The following is a 19,785-nucleotide window of genomic DNA, read 5'->3' as shown; positions in this document are numbered from 1 at the left end:
AGCTTAAACTGTAAAAAGATCTGTAGATTTACAGGAACCCTTCTCAGTGCTCATTTTTCACTGTCCTGGAATTATAAAGCAGAAAGGTTTCGGTAATTCACCAAAAATACCCTGTTTTTTTTTTTTTTTTTATTTACATTCATGGATTTTACTGTGGACACGCTATTAAAAACAAACCAAAACATAAATTTCTATTGGGGGGGTGGACAACTTCTGTCATTTGTTTTTCTGTCATTGTAGTGTGAAAGACTGTGGGGACGTCCTCATCAGCAGGACGAGCAGTAAAACCTAAACTGAGAATACAGTTAGAAGACCAAAATCTGTGTCCTCCTTCACGTGTTGCAGAGATGTCCTGTGGGCCTCTTTGCCTCTTGGCCTTATGTTTAAAACCTGCAATTTATAGCATAGGCCCTAGTTGGGTTTTTATAGAAAAAAATATTATACTACTCATACATATCTATGTGATAAATACAGCACAATGAGCAATATGAGAGTATTTAAACACTAAAACACACATGGAGGTGAAGAGCAGCCTGATTTGTGCACATTTTAATATTTACAGTTGAATTGGTGATGATATTTTTTCAGATTTCTATAAATAAAAGTGGGCTGCACTGCTGCCTCGTCCCGTGACGAGAACATGCTCTGTTTGATTGGTGTTAGAGGATGATATCTCTGCTGTGGTGAGTGTAGAAGCAGGAGGTGTGAAGCACACAGAGTGTCCACGTCCTAAAAAGAGAAGGCAGCGTTTTTAAATCATTCAAAACTTATATTGACGTAAAAGAAATGAGATTCAAATTTGAAGCAATGAATTACCAAGGAGAGCAGGAGAAACGGCATCCTGCTGGGAGCCGTGCCGTCTGCAGCCTCCCACTGACAGTCGAGAGTTTTCTGCTGAGCTCTGTGTCGCTGTGGATGCAGAGAGCAGCAGGACTGGACTGTCTGCACTCAGCCAGGGTACAGCTCAGGTCAGCTTCAGTCTTTCTGAGTCATAAAATCTTTTACTTGGTATTCATCTCACAGAGCCTCTTATCTAGATTTTATTTTTAACTTCACACCAAAATGAACTGATGGCGGCAGGATGTGTAACTTCTACACTCTTTTCTTATGAGAGGACAGAAGACGCTGGATCCCAGTTCAAATGTGCGTCTACTCAGACCACTATCGTTAGAAGAACCCAGCATGGCAAATCTAAATATGGCCCAGTTCAGCAGATTAATAATAATAATAATAATAATAATGGATTGGATTTATATAGCGCTTTTCAAGGCACCCAAAGCGCTTTACAATACCACTATTTATTCACTCTCACATTCATACACTGGTGGAGGCAGCTACAGTTGTAGCCACAGCTGCCCTGGGGCAGACTGACAGAAGCGAGGCTGCCATATCGCGCCATCGGCCCCTCTGGCCAACACCAGTAGGCAAGTAGGGTAAAGTGTCTTGCCCAAGGACACAATGACCAGGACAGAGAGCCCAGGGATCGAACCAGCGACCTTCCGGTTACAGATGCGATTCCCAACCCCCTGAGCCACGGTCGCCCTTCTTCCAGATTAACTGGTGTTGGCACATATCATACCCCTAAGGTGCTTCATCTGAAGACCAGCGTGATAAAACCAACCTGAGCTGGAAAAAGAAGCCGATGCTAAACATCTGCACTTTCTCTGCTGGCCGCTCGAGGCTGGTTCCAAGACGAGTCGAGCTGCATAGTACAGCATGAAAAACCATGTTTACTGATTCGCTGGTGTGTGTGCTTACTTAGTGGCCCATGAAGTTTATGGGTACAGCTCAGTTACCCAAAAATGTGTTCAAAATACAGAGCACAAAACTGGTGAGTGACATCACACAGCGAGTAAAAGATAACGGGGGGAAAAACACGCACGCTGCATGGTTTGCTGTTTCCATAAACTGCATAACATGTCGGCGGCATGTGCTCAGTCCTGCCAGTGTGGCAGTGCTGCTCTGCATTCCTCAGCAACATCCCTCACAGCATACGGCTGCCACATGTTCCTTCAGCCGTCCTTGTCTGGAGTAGTTCCTCTTTGCGGACCTCAAATCTGATCCAGCAGACCACAGTGTAACAGATGAAATGGGATGCAGCAGCCTGTGTCCTGCCTCTGTGGGACCTAAATGTGATTACTGTAATAACCACCTGCGCTGTTGGATGTTTAATGGGATTATGTGAGTTTGTCTCATTAAAGCAGATTAAAACACAGGGGACTGACTCTTACATGTGTGTCGGTCTATTAAGCGGTCATATCCACTTACTGGTCATTAAGCAGCGAGAGTTTGGTGTTTCCACTTCATCAGTTTCCGCGCTCGTCTCCGCTGGTGTCCGTTATGTGCTAACGATTAAATCGAGCTAGGCAGCCTGCCGGCGTTTGTCCAGTGTTACACCAAGACTGCGTTTCTGCCGTCATTGTTGCTCATCTTTTCCTCATCGCCTCTCCTTGTCCTACAGTTGTCCGTTCCTGGCGCAGCAGTTGACTCCAGTCATCCCGGTCATAGGAGGTGTGCTGTTTCTGTTTGTGCTGGGGACGCTCCTGAGAACAAGCTTCAGTGACCCCGGAGTGCTGCCCAGGGCCAGCCCAGACGAGGCCGCCGACCTGGAGAGGCAGATAGGTAAACCCCCAAAACACTGGGATCAAAACCTGTTACTGAACTGAAGTTTGCATTTTTGTGCTACAATAAAGGGAGACCTATATTGATCACATCACACTGTTTAGTTATTATTTGATTAGATTATAGGTACATGAGCACGTGGCTCATGAGCATTCTGTGTGTGTAGTGTTTGTTTTCGGGAATCCAGCTCCGACTGACTGTAACAGCACTTTACATCCAGGATGAGATGAGTTCTTGGCGCTACTTTAACCAAATGGGCTTTGATGTAACGCTTACTCATAAATTATCTTTTGATAAGTTCCAAATCTAATTTGTCATATGAAAGATAAGACTGTTGATGCATTAGGAGATACTTGATATGAGGTAAGTGAATTACTGGCAGCAGAGCACAAGCATGAGTCAAAAAACAGCCAATATTATTTTGAGATGTGGACCTGTTAATGAAATTTGTTGCTGTGTCACTGAGTGTTTTTTTTCCTGCTGTTTGATTCTATTTTGTCACCAAAGCAAACTGCAAAATCAGCTGATATGCGGGAAAAAAACCCCGCGTGCGTAATGTCGTATCGGTGCACAGATACTGAGGCGATGCATGTACGAGTGCATTACTACAAGCTAGTGCTAGGAGGCTGCTGGCAATGTTGAGAAACGTGGACAGCAGTTAAAAATGAAGGCCCACTTCGCTGTGAGCACGCCTAAAAGTGCTGCTTCTCCCATCTGAGAGACTTGGTGGCAGTAGCAAACGTTTGATTACACATCAAAGGTGATGGCAAGCTCTGAAGTCACTGAAATTAATTCTTTTTATTTAAATTAGAGCTGCTGAAGTTGTGCTTTGTAGCTTGATCCAAGCAAAATGTAAAGGGAGGCAACTGACCTGATCAGAAGTGAATTAGACAAAGATTGATGGAAGTCACTAAACTTGTCCAACGATGGTGGGAGTGTAGTCTGCTTCCTGAGGCTTCATTCAGAGAAGGAAAGGAAACAATCAAGGGTCCTCCAGACTGGAATTTGCACTGGAAACTGTATCCATTTTAGTCACTGACTCACTGATCTGTAAATGTGTCCAGCTGCTCTGTAGCTAAATGGATTACCACCACTTAACTGATGGTTTAACTTTGCAAAGCCTATTTTTAAAGCCTTCTTTAAAGTTCTGCTGTTTTTCTTTTCTTTTTTTGTTTTGTATTTGGAATGCAAAGCTCCCGTTTCCCAGCCATGGGTCTTTTTCCGTGCTTCAGGCCACTAGGGCCTCATTAAACAAACTCTGGACCGGCTTAATTAATCTCATTAGGAGACTTAAAAGCTTTTGGAGGGAAGGTACAGTACAGAGAGCTCGGAGCGGCGGGGCTGAGAAAGAGTTGTGCAGAAGTATGTTATGTTGGTATTCCAGAGGATAAACAAATGAAAGGCCGAAAATATGAAAAATGTTGACCCAAATACCTCTTTACCCCCTCTACCCCCACCCAACTGGCTTTTGTGCTGTGCATTTCCAAGCAGGCGGTCTCCAAACTGGAACCTCTTACTCACAGACTGATGATTGATGTCTGGCTGATTCTTTGTGCACAGGTTGTGAAATGATTAGAGGCATGAAGCAGCATACGATAATTTTTTTTTTTGTTTTGGTATTCATTCCCATCATATTTAACTCTTCTTTGTAACCTGTAGATGCAGGATTTGCATGAATTAGGATAGGTTCAAACAATATTACAGTCAAATCTCTACGCGGGTCCCAAGTGAAAAAACGACAGACATGAGAATCATTAGCCGAAATGTCTTTCGGTCATTCACTAAGGTAACCTATGGGTGTATATTAAGATTGCTGTGCCACGAGAGTGTTCACCTTAATTTTTACGTTCCAGGATTGTAGTCTATATTCCATCCAATCCTCTGCATGACAGTAGATTAATAGGCTGCCTAATTATTGGTACCATTGTAGATCTTATTATGTGCAATTTGAAAGAACCTCACCTGTAATGGCATGAGGGTCTCACACACATGCACACGCTTCATACGTGGTAAAAACTTTGTTCAAATGTGTTTTCCATAGAGCTCCTGTCTCTTCTCACGCCTCCTGTTACTTTTTCCATTTAAACACTATCATCTCCTCCTCCTGGGTGCATGCTCTCACAGTTCTTTTTTTGGTTCTGGCGATGGCGTGGAAGCTTGATATGCAAGACATTAGCAGCCACATGTGTTAGCTCTTAACTTGATCATCCCTTTCAAGTCCCAGCAACAACTAGCCCAGCATGTGCCCGTCTCTTTCAGGCACTCTCATCTTCACAGCTGGGATTTAAAAGAGAGATTTAAAAAGCAAAAAAACAAAACCATTTTTGTCTAGTTTTCAGGTGTCAGTGAATTTCCACAGCCATGCTTTTGTCGTGCGCTCCTTCTTCAGTTCCTCCTCTCTTACTTGCAACACGACTCACTCCTGGCAGCTATATCTTCTGATTCAGACGGCTCTCATCTCTCTTCTTTTTTTTTTTTTTTTTTTTTTTTTTATTTCAAACCTAATATGTGCTTATGTAACTGTGCAGATATTCATAATAGCGAAGCAGCTTTGTGAGCAGGGGGAACTTCACATGCGCTGCCATAATGTAATGTCTCTGCTCCGCTCCAGGCCTGTTTCCCATGTGCTCAGGTGCTGCTTTGGTTTCTTTTTTTTCCTATAGCATTACTACAGCCAACTCTACATCCACCCTTATTTCTTTTTTTAACCATTTACTACATTTATGTTCAGTATCCACAGTACTACGCTGCTTTAGGATACATGAAATCAAACCTCTGCAAACGGCGCTGACTCAGTTTTATGAATGAGCAGAAATTGAGATGTTTTTGGAAATGGACACCTGTGTTTGTATATTGACCGAGCCGTGTGTGTGTGTGTGTGTGTGTGTGTGTGTGTGTGTGTGTGTGTGTGTGTGTGAGAGAGAGAATCCCAGGTAAAACAAGGTGATGGTGTTGAGCACTAAAGTAACCAAAGCTAAAACGAATTGTGTTAACGGAAATATAAATCAGAACTAGATATTTCAGGAAATTTTGAATGCATTGCATGTTTTGTGTTCTGAGTGCATATAGCGCCATAAATCCCTTACCTCATACATAAATAATGATGTTTTCAGGTTAAAGTACTGCAAGGGTCAAAAATGACACCGCTCTTATTGATCGGTTGGCTCAACACCAGAGGGGCAGATGTGTGTACGGTACGAGGCCTCTCAGCATCCCTGCATTCACGATGCTGATGCTCGACCTGTGATGCCATCGTCGTGAGCGGATATTCAGAGTGGTCGGCCTAAATTCCTGAATCAAATATGCGGCATGTTTGGACAAGCAGACATTTGAGAGTTATGAGACATAATGCAGTTTTTGTGATCCACATTCTCACTGTCCTGTCACTCTGCTTAGTGCAGTTAATCATTGGAGGAGGACGTCTGAGGTCAGGAAAGGCAGCACAGCTTGTTGTTTATCTCAACCTGAACTTGAGACAAGAGCTGATTTCTCTTCAGTTTGCTACATTTGACGTGTGTGCATGTCTGCCTGCCTGCCCAATATGTCAGGACTAGACGGGCTGGCATCAGTTCAGCTATCACATGCCAAATCCGAAAGACTCTGAAGCATTAATCAGAGGGAAGGATGGTCAGAGCTGCCGGTTTCCTTTTTCCCACTTAATGTGGTCCAGGCCAGTTGGTGAATGTCAGGACAGCCTCGCTGTTTTTCCAAAGCTACCAGCCAGACTCAAGGCCAGCAGAGGAAATAGATTTTGGAAGGCTTAAAGCGTGGACTGCTGGAGGAAGGATGGGGACATCAGTAGGGGATACAGCCACATTTCGTTTTTTCCTCGCTAGATGTTTGAAGGTAGAACCACATGAAATACATGATTTATTTTCCTTATCGCTGTACATATATCTCTCTGTGTATGGTCCTGTGATGTTCCTCGTGTCTGATTGACTAATTGATTATACAGGAGAAGAAAAAAGTTTGAAAGCACTCAGAAAACCGAATTGTGCTCAGTTTAATGGATGAAGTTATAAATGTTCCACTAAAGGCGGGATCCCTCAAGGATCCATTCTAGGTCCTTTTGTTCTTGATTAGGGATGGGTATCGTATAGGTTTATCCGATACCGGTGCCAAACCGGTACTTTTGAAACGGTGCCGGTGCTTAAACGGTGCTCAAACCGGTGCTTAAAGAATGGAGAACATAAAATTGATCCAAAAACCTCTCATGTTCAGCTGTTTTTTGTGAAAAGATAACAATGTTAGCCTTTTCTGCAGCTATGGGGCATATATGGTATCACTCTTGGCTGGAAGCAGTGCTTAAACAATGGAAAAAACACAAACTTTGTCCAAAAACCTCTCATGTTTAGCTGTTTTCCACTTTTTCTTTGGTCATTTTAGCCTTTTTGGCCAGGGTGAAGGGAGCATCTGCCATCAAACAAGAAGACAGCCGCATGTAACTATGATGATGTTTGCTAGTTCACCTTACATGCATTAATGTAATAACGTGGTTAGCCTACTCAATGTAAATTACACACGAACAACATTAAGCTACTCACGCAGAGAAGAACGGCTGCTACTGCTGCCATCATCATCAGTCATCATTTCTGCTACACTGGCAGGGCTAGGGGCCAGGACTCTACTCTTCGTGTTTTTGGGGGATGTTGCTAACTCCGGGTCCGATAACAGGCACCACACCCGCAGTAGATGCGCTCGGTGTGAGGTCTCGCAGCAAGCTATCAAATACGCCGCATTTCTCGGCTTTAAAAAAAAACAAAACGCTATGCGTCGCCAGGTGTTTCATCGGATTTGAGGTGTTGCCTCCTTTGACAGTATCACAGTATCAGCTTAAAGCACTTGTTGCAGGCTGCTGAGTTTGCATCTTTTGCAGTGAAGTACAGCCAGACTTTGTAATCTGTAGCTCTGCTCTAAACAGGGCTGGGCGATATGGCCTAAAATCAGTATCACGATAAATTGAGCAGTTAACCTCGATAACGATAAATGGACGATAACCACCCCAAGTGCCCAAAAAAAAACAAACGTTTTTTTCTTTTTCTTTTGATGGGGCTGTGGCAGGCAGCATAGTTCCTCCAGTTATTTTGATAATATTATTCCCCCTAGACCTATTCATTGCAATTATATTATTACCACTTTAAAGGACTGTAAAATGTCACTGAAAATAAATGAAGACAATAGTAGTAAGTACTTTTAGTGGTTAAGATTTATTAACTGAACTGAACTTGTGTTACCTTGACTTGACGCAACAGTCTTTTTGCAGAGTTTACATTTAACAATTTTTTGATCAATATCATCCTTGTTGAATCCAAAATGTTGCCAAACGATTGATGATGCATTTTTTTTGTTAACAACCATGTCCTCTTTTTTTTTTTTTTTTTTATTATGTTGCTCTTTGTTGTTTGCTTTCTCTTCTGTTTTTTTTTTCTCCATACAGGTGACCCAGGTGTTTTTTTTTCTTTTTTCTTTCTTCTCTTTCTTCCCCCCCCCTTCTCACTGTCTCTTCTCCCCTTTGGTTTTCTTTCTCTCCCTCTCTTTCTTTCATTCTTTCTCCCTGTCCTATCCCCCAGTCATGTCTGTCCCGTTTGTAGCAACTGAAAATAAAATAAATTCATAATTATAATAAAGGTCAATCAAATGGACCAATATGGCAAGGCCATGATGATCCACTTGGTAAAATAAATCCGCTTGGCATCTTTCTTGGCCTTAAGACAACAATTCTGATGGCTAAAGATCCAAACGGGACACAAAAAAAACCAAAAAACAACCATCTCCTCTTCCTCCTCCACCAGCTCTACCTCTGTCGCTGCTGCTTCAACATTTAAATCGTCCTCCATTTGGTCACCCGTGTCTCGTCTTGTTACAGGTAGTAGAGTCATGTGACTCCACCCCGTTAAGTCTGTAATGTAGCACAGCGTCTTAAAGGGACATGAACATTGCCAACCTGCACATGCCTTTTCTTTTTTTTTAAATACCGAATTTACCGACATGGGCAAAATGACGTCGATGAGAGTCATACATTTCGGTAACGATAAATTTTTGATATATCGCCCAGCCCTAGCTCTAAAAGAACGTACGTACCTGGGCCTGCCTACTATCCTGTTATCCTACGGAAACGTAAAATGATTGGCTAGAATCTAAAGTGTATCACAGCTCAGGGAAAAAAAAAAAAGCACCGAAATGTGCGCTGCTTTTTGGTCTGGTTACTACCGTTTATGTCAGAACCGATACCGGTACCCATCCCTATTCTTGATACACATTTCACAGCTCGTTTTATCCTTCAGTAGTCAGTGTCGCTGTTATGCAGATGACACAGTTTTATCCGCCCGCGATCCTTCATAGGGAAATATCCAACACTTATCATTTCAAATTGGTTCACTCGATTTTAGTCAAAGCTGAGGTGCCTCCTGTTTCTCCACTGTGCTGTGTTGTTTCTATTTTTACACTTTATGTTCTTAGGTTGAAGCTTTATGCTTTGAGGTTGACGGCTCACACCCTGTAGTAGTCCACTACGACTGTTTGTAATAGCACAACAGGCCTAAAGTGTTCTGCAGTTATTAAACACATTTCCTGTAATCTTATCACCAAACCCACATTATACTCTCAAGTCTCTTCTGACTTGCACCCTGCTTTTAATTACTTTGTGTTTATTCTTTGCCTGCGCCTTTGGCAAAACCTTGATTTAGATGGCAAGCTCAAACACACACCCCATTACCAGAGAGAGACTAACTCGAGCCGTTCTCTATGAAGGGAGCCAGCTTAATCACATTAGATACAGCTTCCTTTGTCTGCAGTGATAAGACACTGCAAACATGCTCGTCGGATTTTTAACACCTCTTAGGTCTGCTGAGAGCATTTCATGTATTTTGGCTGGTAGCAAATTTTGAGACTGCACCACAAATAAGAGCTTTTATCCCTGAAATGATTTTTATGATCACGAGCTGCTTCTTGAGCATCATAAGATGTCTGACACGGCTCGTCTCTTCCCTTCTGGCGTATTTGGCCCTTCAATCCTGGCCATTGCACCGTTAAATGCCACTAAAAGCTGGAACTGATTTGAATTTGTTTGGTCATAGATGGTGAAGTCCACAGAGCAGTGTCGATGCTGACCCAGTCTTGACCGCTAACTCGCCAAATGTAAAAAGTGGGGATAAATGAGCCAGAATACACCAGAGGCTTTAGGAAGAGATCAGAGATGCTCTCGCAGTGACCTGCTGTATTGGGAGCTAGTTTAATTCATCCCGAAGCCTGGTTGGCTCTTTGAATTTCAAAATACCCCACGTCTGCCTGCAGTATTGCTGACACGTCTGCCCCGTCTCAAGGATGAATGAATAATACCTTGTTTTAAATTACGGTCTTCTCATCATTCACGCTCAGACTTAAGCCGCCGCACGCTTCACCTCCCTCTGCTCATTGGTGGCGAGCGCCCTCGATCACATTTGTGTTTGACTTCATTGTTATTGGCCTCATAAGTAATAAGGTTTGCAGCTAGTGGAAAGAGGCTCTGTTACAAAGCTTCACTTCAGCATCTGTGAATTACTTTTACATGGATCTCCTGATAAAGGAGGGACGTCATCAAAGAAAGAAAAGCTCAACAGGGTTCATCATCACGCCGAGACACAGAGAAACTGTTCGGAGGCATGGGAAGGTGTGCAGACGACTAATTGGGAAGAAACAGAACTGACCAAAGGTGTGAGCCACAGGTGCTGCCTGTGTTTAAATGTCGTCTGAAGTGACGGTTTCTACATGTGGCATCTGCGTGCAAAGACCCAGGGCAGTGTTATGTAACAAACACACAGGTTCATCCAAACCCTTGACAGTTTGTGTCATGATCAAGTGTGCTGTGGAGTCGTTTCACTGGGGCTGATGTAAAACCGCCATCTTCTCTAGTCTTTGTCTCCTCTGTGTCGAGGCTGCTGATGGCTCGTTCGCAGATCTACAGTGACGTGGACGTGAGGAGAAAGAGATGAGTCGATGACAGAGCTGCAGGGGACTCTAACAAAGGAGTGCACACAAATAGAGCCGTCACTGTAGAGCTGTTTCACTGAAGCTCACAGGAGAAAAGAGAAATAACAGACAGTGACAAACAAACTTGGCGTGGAGCCGTTACACTGGCCTGGATTGACCCTGTCCCCTTAGATACACGGTGCAGGCCGGACCACGTGCCTAAGAATGACTTTAGCACTAGTCTTTGCCTGGTCTTTCCCGGTGGTCTCGTTGTTCTCCGGTCAGGAGTCCTCGGTGAAGCAGCAGCAGTCTCCTTCCTAGTTGTCATATCTCACACAGGCAGAGGTCACATCTCTGCAGAATCGAGTCTTCATGGTCTTTCTTAGTTTACCTCGGAGACACAGTACATAGTCTAGAAGACTAACAGTCTTAGACCCACACAAGTATGCTCTCCACGGGTCTGTGTAGGTGGTCTCTGTTCCTCCCAGATTAGCTAAGATATCATAGGTGTGACTGTGAAAGGCTGCATGCACGTCAACCTCTCATTCTGGCAAACAGTTTGGATTGTTCTAGACCAGGGGTGCTCAATACGTCGATCGCGATCGACCAGTCGATCGCAAAGGTAGTATTGGTAGATCGCATGGCATTAAAAAAATAGATGCCAGCCTATCATCCATCCCGTCACTTGATTGATACAGGGAAGCCAGTCAGATGACAGCAGATTTTTTCTGACGCTTAGGTCGCTGCGCATGCGCAAACAGCGGCGCGAAGTGTAGTAAAACTGACAAGCTAGTCAGCGAGTTAACTCCAATTTTTAGCTCTCGGTTTTTTCTCTTAAACCTGGCCGTCAGCAGCTACTGTCCGGACTATGCATCCCTGGCTGATTCAATTCAGTGCAAGTCATCAGAGTAAACTCAGGTAATGACAAAAAATTTACATAGTTAATTGTGTTGTGAAATATTGGATATTGCGGTTATGCATGTATATACATTGTAGATATAAAGAATCCTCAATATATTTATAAATAAGTATATGTTTTGGATTTTTGTAGTGGGTAGATCATTTTGACTTGGTCATTTTATAAGTAGCTCACATGCGGAAAAAGTGTGAGCACCCCTGTTCTAGACCGAGCTTTGACGAAAGAATCCACTCTGAAAAGTTGTTAAAGAACATGGAACATGGAGTTCAGTCCCCTGAACAGAGACCACAGCAGTTGTATTACACACACACATACAGGGAGTGCAGAATTATTAGGCAAGTTGTATTTTTGAGGAATAATTTTATTATTGAACAACCATGTTCTCAATGAACCCAAAAAACTCATTAATATCAAAGCTGAATGTTTTTGGAAGTAGTTTTTAGTTTTTTTTTTAGTTTTAGCTATTTTAGGGGGATATCTGTGTGTGCAGGTGACTATTACTGTGCAGAATTATTAGGCAACTTCCTTTCCTTTGGCAAAAAGGAAAGGAAGTTGCCTAATGCACACCTGATGCACACCTGATATAGGGTGTTGATGTCATTAGACCACCCCCCTTCTCATTACAGAGATGCACATCACCTAATATGCTTAATTGGTAGTAGGCTTTCGAGCCTATACAGCTTGGAGTAAGACAACATGCATGAAGAGGATGATGTGGGCAAAATACTCATTTGCCTAAGAATTCTGCACTCCCTGTATGAAGCCTGAGTAAAAGCAGATTGGTGTGGCAAACAAAAATAAGCAGATGTTCCAGGAAAGGAGCTGGATGTTAGGTTTGAAATGCACTCGACAAACTTTGTGTCATTTTGTCAGTCCTGAACTGACGCTTTGCTGCTTTGGATGAAGGTGGAAAGTGTAATTACTAAATTATTATGTGTGAGGCTGTTTTTAAAGGAGTTCCATTTTGAAAAATATCCACTCGGTTTTAACTGTCTGACATGACAGTTTGACTTGATGTGCAGAAGGTGAACTTCACAAAGTCCAGAGTAGCTGCACTGAAGAGTCTTTTTATAACTGACTGAAGTACAGAGACTGTGTGAAAATAAATCATCAAAGCTTCATAAAAGCAAAAATGTCAAACTTGGATATTACATACACAAAAAATCTTAACCGTTACTATTATCATTATTTAGCTTGATGAAGTCAAACCAGGATCACCACAGCGTGCTTGAATGTTCCAGAACTGCTTTTTGGTTAAATGGAAACAAAGCGCTGGTCCTGTCTCGGTGTGCGCGGTGACCACAACAATGGCAGCGGCCATCATACCAGCAGCTGTTTCATAATAAAATCAAGTGTTAGGCTGTAGTTAGACCAAATATTTAACACCAGCTGATACTGATCCTTTAGAAAATGATCACAGACTCTGTTCTGCACTGGATTGTTGTTTTTAACTCGTTTGCTATAAAACTCATAGCAAACAGATGCAAATGTTTTTAAAAAGAGCTTTGTGTTTTAATACTGCTGAGACAAGCCTGTTTTTGCTATTTGAACGGGTTATATCATTGTTTTATTTGCACCTTTGTATTTCTTAGTTCTGTGCTGCACCTGGTTTTAGTTTTAAATTTTGGCTTTCAGTTAAAGGTGTGTGTGTGTGTGTGTGTGTGTGTGTGTGTGTGTGTGTGTGTGTGTGTGTGTGTGTGTGTGTGTGTGTGTGTTTTGTACTAGAGTTGTTTTCCAGCAGACCTTGTGCAGATTCCTCTTGCGTGTACACAACACGATGGCGATTAGATTCTCTTTATACCTCAGCAGGCAGCACCAAGCCCAGTTTGGCTGACATTGAATCCTCATTTAACTTTGAGTGTGAGGGTGTAAGTGGGCACACACTGTGTACGTGTGCATGCTTGTGTGTTGTGTTACATCACTTTCCAGTCTGCCTTATTATCTCGCTTCAAGCTCTTGGACCCGGCCTATCTCTCTGAGGGATCTCCCACTAGACACTGATGTAAGGCTAAGCTTCGGCTGCCCCGTCGGCCGAGTGTAAGAAAGGCTTTGTTCAGCAGAAAAGCTGCTTTGAGTGTAGCGTGCACTGAATGTTGATGGGCTGCTTAAGGTGTGCATGCTGTCGATTTGCAGTAATAGTGGCGATTAAGGCCGGGCGGTGAGTAGATTGGCATCTGTGTGAAAACATGAAGAAGGATAAAACTTTATTTTATGGCACTTTTCAAAACTGTCACAGTAGCTGACAGTACTTTACAGAGCACAGGAAATCACATCAGGAAACCTGAGCAAGAAAATAATTAAAGAAAAAACTGTAACACTTGGAGTATTTCTTAGTGCCTGATGTTCCAGGTTCAGGGGTCAGAATAGATTTTGCCGGGGGTGTCGACTGCTGAGCTAGGTGCTGTGCCAGGTAGAGCAGAGCGATATGGCCAAAAATATTTATCACGATACATTTTTGAAAATTTGCGATAACAATATAATTGACACAAGACAAAATACTTTACTCCACAACTTTATTAGTGCAATAAACCTCTTTCAATATACTTTCACTTCAACAAGCAGCTGTATTATGTGCATTAAAGTAATATACAAATGTAACAGTGCAAATGCAAATTCCTTGCTGACAGTTTAACCAAAAGACATTTCCAGTGGAAACTGGCCGACATATCCTCAGCATAACAATGTATAATATCCACAACACTTAAAAAGAGCTTATACACACACAATACGGAAATATTACGGTATGTTGAAGCACAGCACGTATCGCTCCGCCTACGATAGCCGTAATGCTCCGACAATCCATCAAGCGGTGCGGCTTCGTAGCTTAGCAAAGTCGGACTAAAACATTTTGACAGATTTTCGAGCGCCGTGTACATAAAACCATTTCGAGGTCAGTAAACACAACCAGAATTCATACATAAGGCACACGGGATTATAAGGGGCACTGTCGACTTTACAGAAAATCAAAGGATTGATTTTTAAGTGTGCCGTATTTTCTGAAAAGCACGGTAATAACGACGGCCCGCTAGCATGCTCTACCAAAAATAGTGCTTTGTTGTGTATCTGACGGACGAAAGCTAAACCAGTTCCACACCACTGAAGCTGCAGCATTTTTACAAACCAGTTCTGGTTCATCAGTTTCATTCAACGATCCGGTTTCGCCCTTGTCATTCTCCGTCGCCACCATGCTTTTCCGCCATGTGTGTATGAAAACAAAGGCACTGCACATACGCGTTTTACCCATATTCTATCGTAGTGATGGGATTTCTGGCTCTTTTTAGAGAACCGGCTCGTTCGGCTCCGAACCGGCTCTTCAGGTTGTTTTGTTGCTCTAATTAATTTATTATTAACAATAATATACAATTATGCACAAAAGGAATTACTAATGTTAAAAAAAGTGGTTTTATTTATATATGTTTATATAAAAATATATGTGGTGGCCCCTAGAGACAAAGCACGTACAAACTCCAAAACACATTTCTAGTGTTAACTGAACTTCAAAACAGAGCTACCTACATCACTTAAATTACACAGTTGAAAGCATGTGTGTATTGTTTGTGTATTTATACACAAGCACTCATATATATTCAAATAATTTTTTAAAAAAAAGTTCATTTACCGGTTACTACCACACACCAAATCCGGTCGTTGGTACTTGCTGGCTTGTGTAGCCACTAGGTAACAAAAGCTCAACACTGCGCCCAGCATCCTGGAGCACTTCTGTTGTGTTTTTATGTGTTTTGGAGTTTTTGCGTGTTTTGGAGTTTTTGCGTGCTGCTTTGTCTGTAGGGGCCACTGTAAATATACTTTTATTTATGCACTCCACATAAAATGAAATAAATAAATCGTATAATGCAAAAACCAACTAGTCACAGTTCAACTTTTAACTATTTAAATTTTCAGCTTTTTCCTTTTAAAACAAATTAAAAATGAAATAACACAAAACGCTGCAAACCACAACACAATTAAATATAAATTATAATATGAAAACAAAAAGAACATGCATATTCTCTGTCATATGGACCTGCATGAATAAACTTTCTGAATCCTTTATCATCTGCAACTGAAAATAGTTGTGGATGATTACTATACCTTTCTAATGTGACGATGTTGTCTCTGGCTCTCTTTCTTTCTCCCTCCCTCCCGCTCTGTTCCTGTGCTACTGCGAGTGTAACTACCGCCCCTCCCCCCTCTGTTCAGCCCAAAGCACAAGGCTCGCGTGCAGAGTGAAGCGGGAAAAAAGTGCGAGAGAGAGAGAGAGAGAGAGAGAGAGAGAACCCCACGGCTTGCGATAAGGAGCCGGCTCTAAGAGCCATTTCGTTCGCGACCGACACATCACTATTCTATCGTGATTAGGGATGGTATCGTTTAGGTTTTATCCGATACCGGTGCCAAATCGGTACTTTTGAAACGGTGCCGGTGCTCAAACGGTGCTCAAACCGGTGCTTAAAGAATGGAGAACATCAAATTGGTCCAAAAACCTCTCATATTCAGCTTGTTTTTTGTAAAAAGATAACAATGTTAGCCTTTTCTGCAGCTATGGGGCATATATGGTATCACTCTTAGCTGGAAGCAGTGCTTAAACAATGGAAAAAACACAAACTTTGTCCAAAAACCTCTTATGTTTAGCTGTTTCCCTCTTTTTCTTTGGTCATTTTAGCCTTTTTGGCCAGGGTGAAGGGAGCATCTGCCATCAAACAAGAAGACAGCCGCATGTAGCTATGATGATGTTTGCTAGTTCACATTACATGCATTAATGTAATAACGTGGTTAGCCTATTCAACGTAAATTACACACGAACAACATTAAGCTACTCACGCAGAGAAGAACGGCTGCTGCTGCCATCAAATACGGCGCATTTCTCGGCTTTTAAAAAAAAAAAAAACCCGCTATGCGTCGCCAGGTGTTTCATCGGATTCGAGGTGTTACTTCCTTTGACAGTATCACAGTATCAGCTTAAAGCACTTGTTGCAGGCTGCTGAGTTTGCATATTTTGCTGTGAAGTACAGCCAGACTTTTGACCGCTTCGCCTTGGGCATTTTTAATCTGTAGCTCTGCATAAAAGAACGTACGTACCTGGCCCCGCCTACTATCCTCGGAAACGTAAAATGATTGGCTAGAAGTGTATCACAGCTCAGGAAAAAGAAGCACTGAAATGTGCGCTGCTTTTCGGTCTGGTTACTACCATTTATGTCAGAACACACCAGTACCCATCCCTAATCGTGATATCTCATTTTCTTATCGTTGCCCAACATTATACCGGTGTTACTGTGAACAGTATGATATGGCCCAGCTCTAGCGGTAGGTGTGTGGTGGCAGCTAACATACTCTCCAACCTGGCTCTATGGTGAAGAGCAGGCGACTGACAATGTGAGCCACGCTAGCGCCCGATGACCAAGGTGTTAGCTTGCTCGAGTGGACCGTCAAGCTAGCTCTCAGGTTAGCAGTCAGGAGAGACGGGGTTTCTAAGAAGGAAGGAGGGTGGCCCCTCTGTGACACAAGCGTCACGGCTGCCAGCCGATCCTGGTTGGAGCAATGATGTAGAAACTTCAGAGGATGACGCTGAGAGAGTGCTCCCCGTAGTGAGACACCGAAGTGAATGTTTGAAAGAGAACTCACAATATTCAGATTTAAAAATATGTGCTTGACTTTCTGATTCTGCCTCTCTGCTGCTAAAAATTACTGTATGACGTGACACGAGTCTGTCAGTATGTGCCTTTCTCTTCTTTCCAGCGTTACAGAGATCAGAGAATGTGCTTGACAAAGATTTTACTCTGATGCTTCAGAAACACCCTCCGCTTATCATCGTTCTTTATTTGGCTTGATAGGAGCTAATTTAAATATAGATTTTACTGTGCAAAGAATACCTAAACGATGCAGCATTAACGCCGTGGAAGGTGAACAGAGCTCTGAGTTGTTCTCACCCTCATTTGTTTGAGTCGGCAGAGAAACGGGACGAGTGTGAGTATGAGACTGGGATGGCGCTCTGTAGGCAGCGACCACAATGAGACAAATTCAATAGAAGAGAACTTTGTGGCTGCATTTCCTCTGCTTGCCTTTAGAAATGTCAAACACCCACATAAGCCTGTCAGCCCGTACCCCCTGCGCGCGCGCGCACACACACACACACACACACACACACACACACACACACACACACACACACACACACCACTCTGTTGGCAATGCTACAGGCTTCTGTGTAAATGATCACAAAATTATCTTCCCACTCACACAATCTCCTGCTCTCAGCATGTGTAAGAGTGCTCAAAGCAAGCAGAGCAATAATGGGATCCAGTCTATACCTTTTCACGACCGCCATCGCGCTCATCTTTACCGTTTAGCCTGTCATCTCCGCTGTCTTCCGCCACCAGAAGCCATTCAGAGCAGCTTGGCAGCGGTTTTCTTTTTTCTTTTCATAATGGAATCTGAGCATTGTTGTATTAATTCCACTTAGTAGTGCCTGACCTGGGTGCAGTTTTACAGTCAGGTTCGTTAGTATTTGAACAGCGACACACGGTGTGTAGTTTTGCCTCTGTTAACCACACAGGATCAAGACGTGATTATAGTGCAGACTTTCAGCTTTGATTCAGCAAGTGTTGCTTTAACTGTTTAGGAATTACAACCATTTCCATCTATAGTTACTCATATTCAGGCACTCAAAAGCAAACTGGATCATTTTAAATGTAAAGACCAGGATTATCAATGGATTTATCACTTCAGTAGTGGACAGGATCACCTTTCATAACATGCATCATGCACTAGATTTTCTGTCTAATATTGAGTTAAATTTTGGCACTTCAGTAGTAATCCTGTGACAAGTATTCTCCTTGTTTTTAATGTATTTGAATCTGGTGTCACCCTACCAGTGCAGTAGTGATAACACGCCCACAGCAATAACGCCACGTGCACGCTGCAGCGTATGTGGGAGCTTTGACATCAGGTGTCTTTTCTCTTTGATCTTTATGTCTCTCTCCTTTATTTTCCCCAAGATGTGGCTAATGGCGGTACCGGCTACAGGCCCCCTCCCAGGACTAAGGAGGTGGTCATCAACGGCCAGACAGTCAAACTGAAGTATTGCTTCACCTGCAAGATCTTCAGACCACCGCGTGCCTCCCATTGCAGCCTCTGTGACAACTGTGTGGGTGAGTGGCAGTTATGCTGTTTGCAGATTAGGAATTTGGGATTTGGAGTGTCGAGACCAAGCCTGGGGCATCTATTCGCTCTCTATCCACTTCCTGGGTTATATGTATTTTAATTAAAGGTCAGTGAGGTCAGAAACAAGCTTTTATTCATCCAAGAATCAGGAAAGTCTTATGTTAAAGCAGCCAAAACATAAAATCCAGGCATGGTCAATAGACAAATTCAGGATCACAAAATAAGCTCAAATAGAAAAATCAAATCGGGCTTCATTGGGTGAGGGCCTCCAGCTCGCACTGGAACGGTTCGCAGCAGAGTGTGAAGCAGCGGGAATGAGGATCAGCACCTCCAAATCTGAGGCTATGGTTCTCAGCCGGAAAAGGGTGGAGTGCCCACTCCGGGTCGGGGATGAGTTCTTGCCCCAAGTGGAGGAGTTCAAGTGTCTCGGGGTCTTGTTCGCGAGTGATGGGAGAAGGGAGCCGGAGATCGACAGACGGATTGGGGCTGCAGCTGCAGTAATGCGGACGCTGCACCGGTCCGTCGTGGTGAAGAGGGAGCTGAGTGTAAAAGCGAAGCTCTCAATTTACCGGTCGATCTACGTCCCTACCCTCACCTATGGCCACGAGCTGTGGGTAGTGACCGAAAGAACGAGATCACGGATACAAGCGGCAGAAATGAGCTTCCTCCGAAGGGTGGCTGGCCTCTCCCTTAGAGATAGGGTGAGAAGTTCGGCCATCCGGGAGGGGCTCAGAGTAGAGCAGCTGCTGCTCCACATTGAAAGGAGCCAGCTGAGGTGGTTTAGGGCATCTGACGAGGATGCCTCCTGGGCGCCTCCTGGGTGAGGTGTTCCAGGCATGTCCCACCGGGAGGAGGCCCCGGGGCAGACCCAGGACACGCTGGAGAGATTATATCTCTCGGCTGGCCTGGGAACGCCTTGGTATTCCCCCGGATAAGCTGGAGGAGGTGGCTGGGGAGAGGGAGGTCTGGGCCTCTTTGCTTAGGCTGCTGCCCGCGCGACCCGGCCTCGGATAAAGCGGATGAAGATGGATGGATGGAGAAAAATCAAATCTAAATACGTTTCAGTGAGAAGCTTAATAAGTAGGATCTATTGAAATAAAAATATTAAAACATAATAGCAGAACAGATCAGCAACATAG

The 19,785-nt window shown here is 43.4% G+C and overlaps 1 protein-coding gene across 4 annotated transcripts in view; it reads left to right on the top strand.

The window, feature by feature from the left end:
• Nucleotides 1-19,785, top strand: part of LOC147306596 (palmitoyltransferase ZDHHC14-like) — a 57,927-nt gene that overhangs the window by 17,694 nt on the left and 20,448 nt on the right. For all 4 annotated transcript variants that reach the window (XM_086275782.1, XM_086275785.1, XM_086275783.1 and 1 more), the window contains exons 3-4: nt 2,462-2,622; nt 18,481-18,633. In XM_086275782.1, coding sequence (XP_086131908.1) covers nt 2,462-2,622; nt 18,481-18,633 — 314 coding nt within the window. The remainder of the gene's footprint in view (nt 1-2,461; nt 2,623-18,480; nt 18,634-19,785) is intronic.

This window comes from Aulonocara sp. 'chitande type north' Nkhata Bay, linkage group LG19 (assembly GCF_057382095.1).
Source record: "Aulonocara sp. 'chitande type north' Nkhata Bay isolate Kocher_YH1m ecotype deep benthic linkage group LG19, A_spYH_male_GT1.1, whole genome shotgun sequence".
Taxonomy (NCBI): domain Eukaryota; kingdom Metazoa; phylum Chordata; class Actinopteri; order Cichliformes; family Cichlidae; genus Aulonocara; species Aulonocara sp. 'chitande type north' Nkhata Bay.
This window is presented reverse-complemented; position numbering and strand designations above follow the sequence as displayed.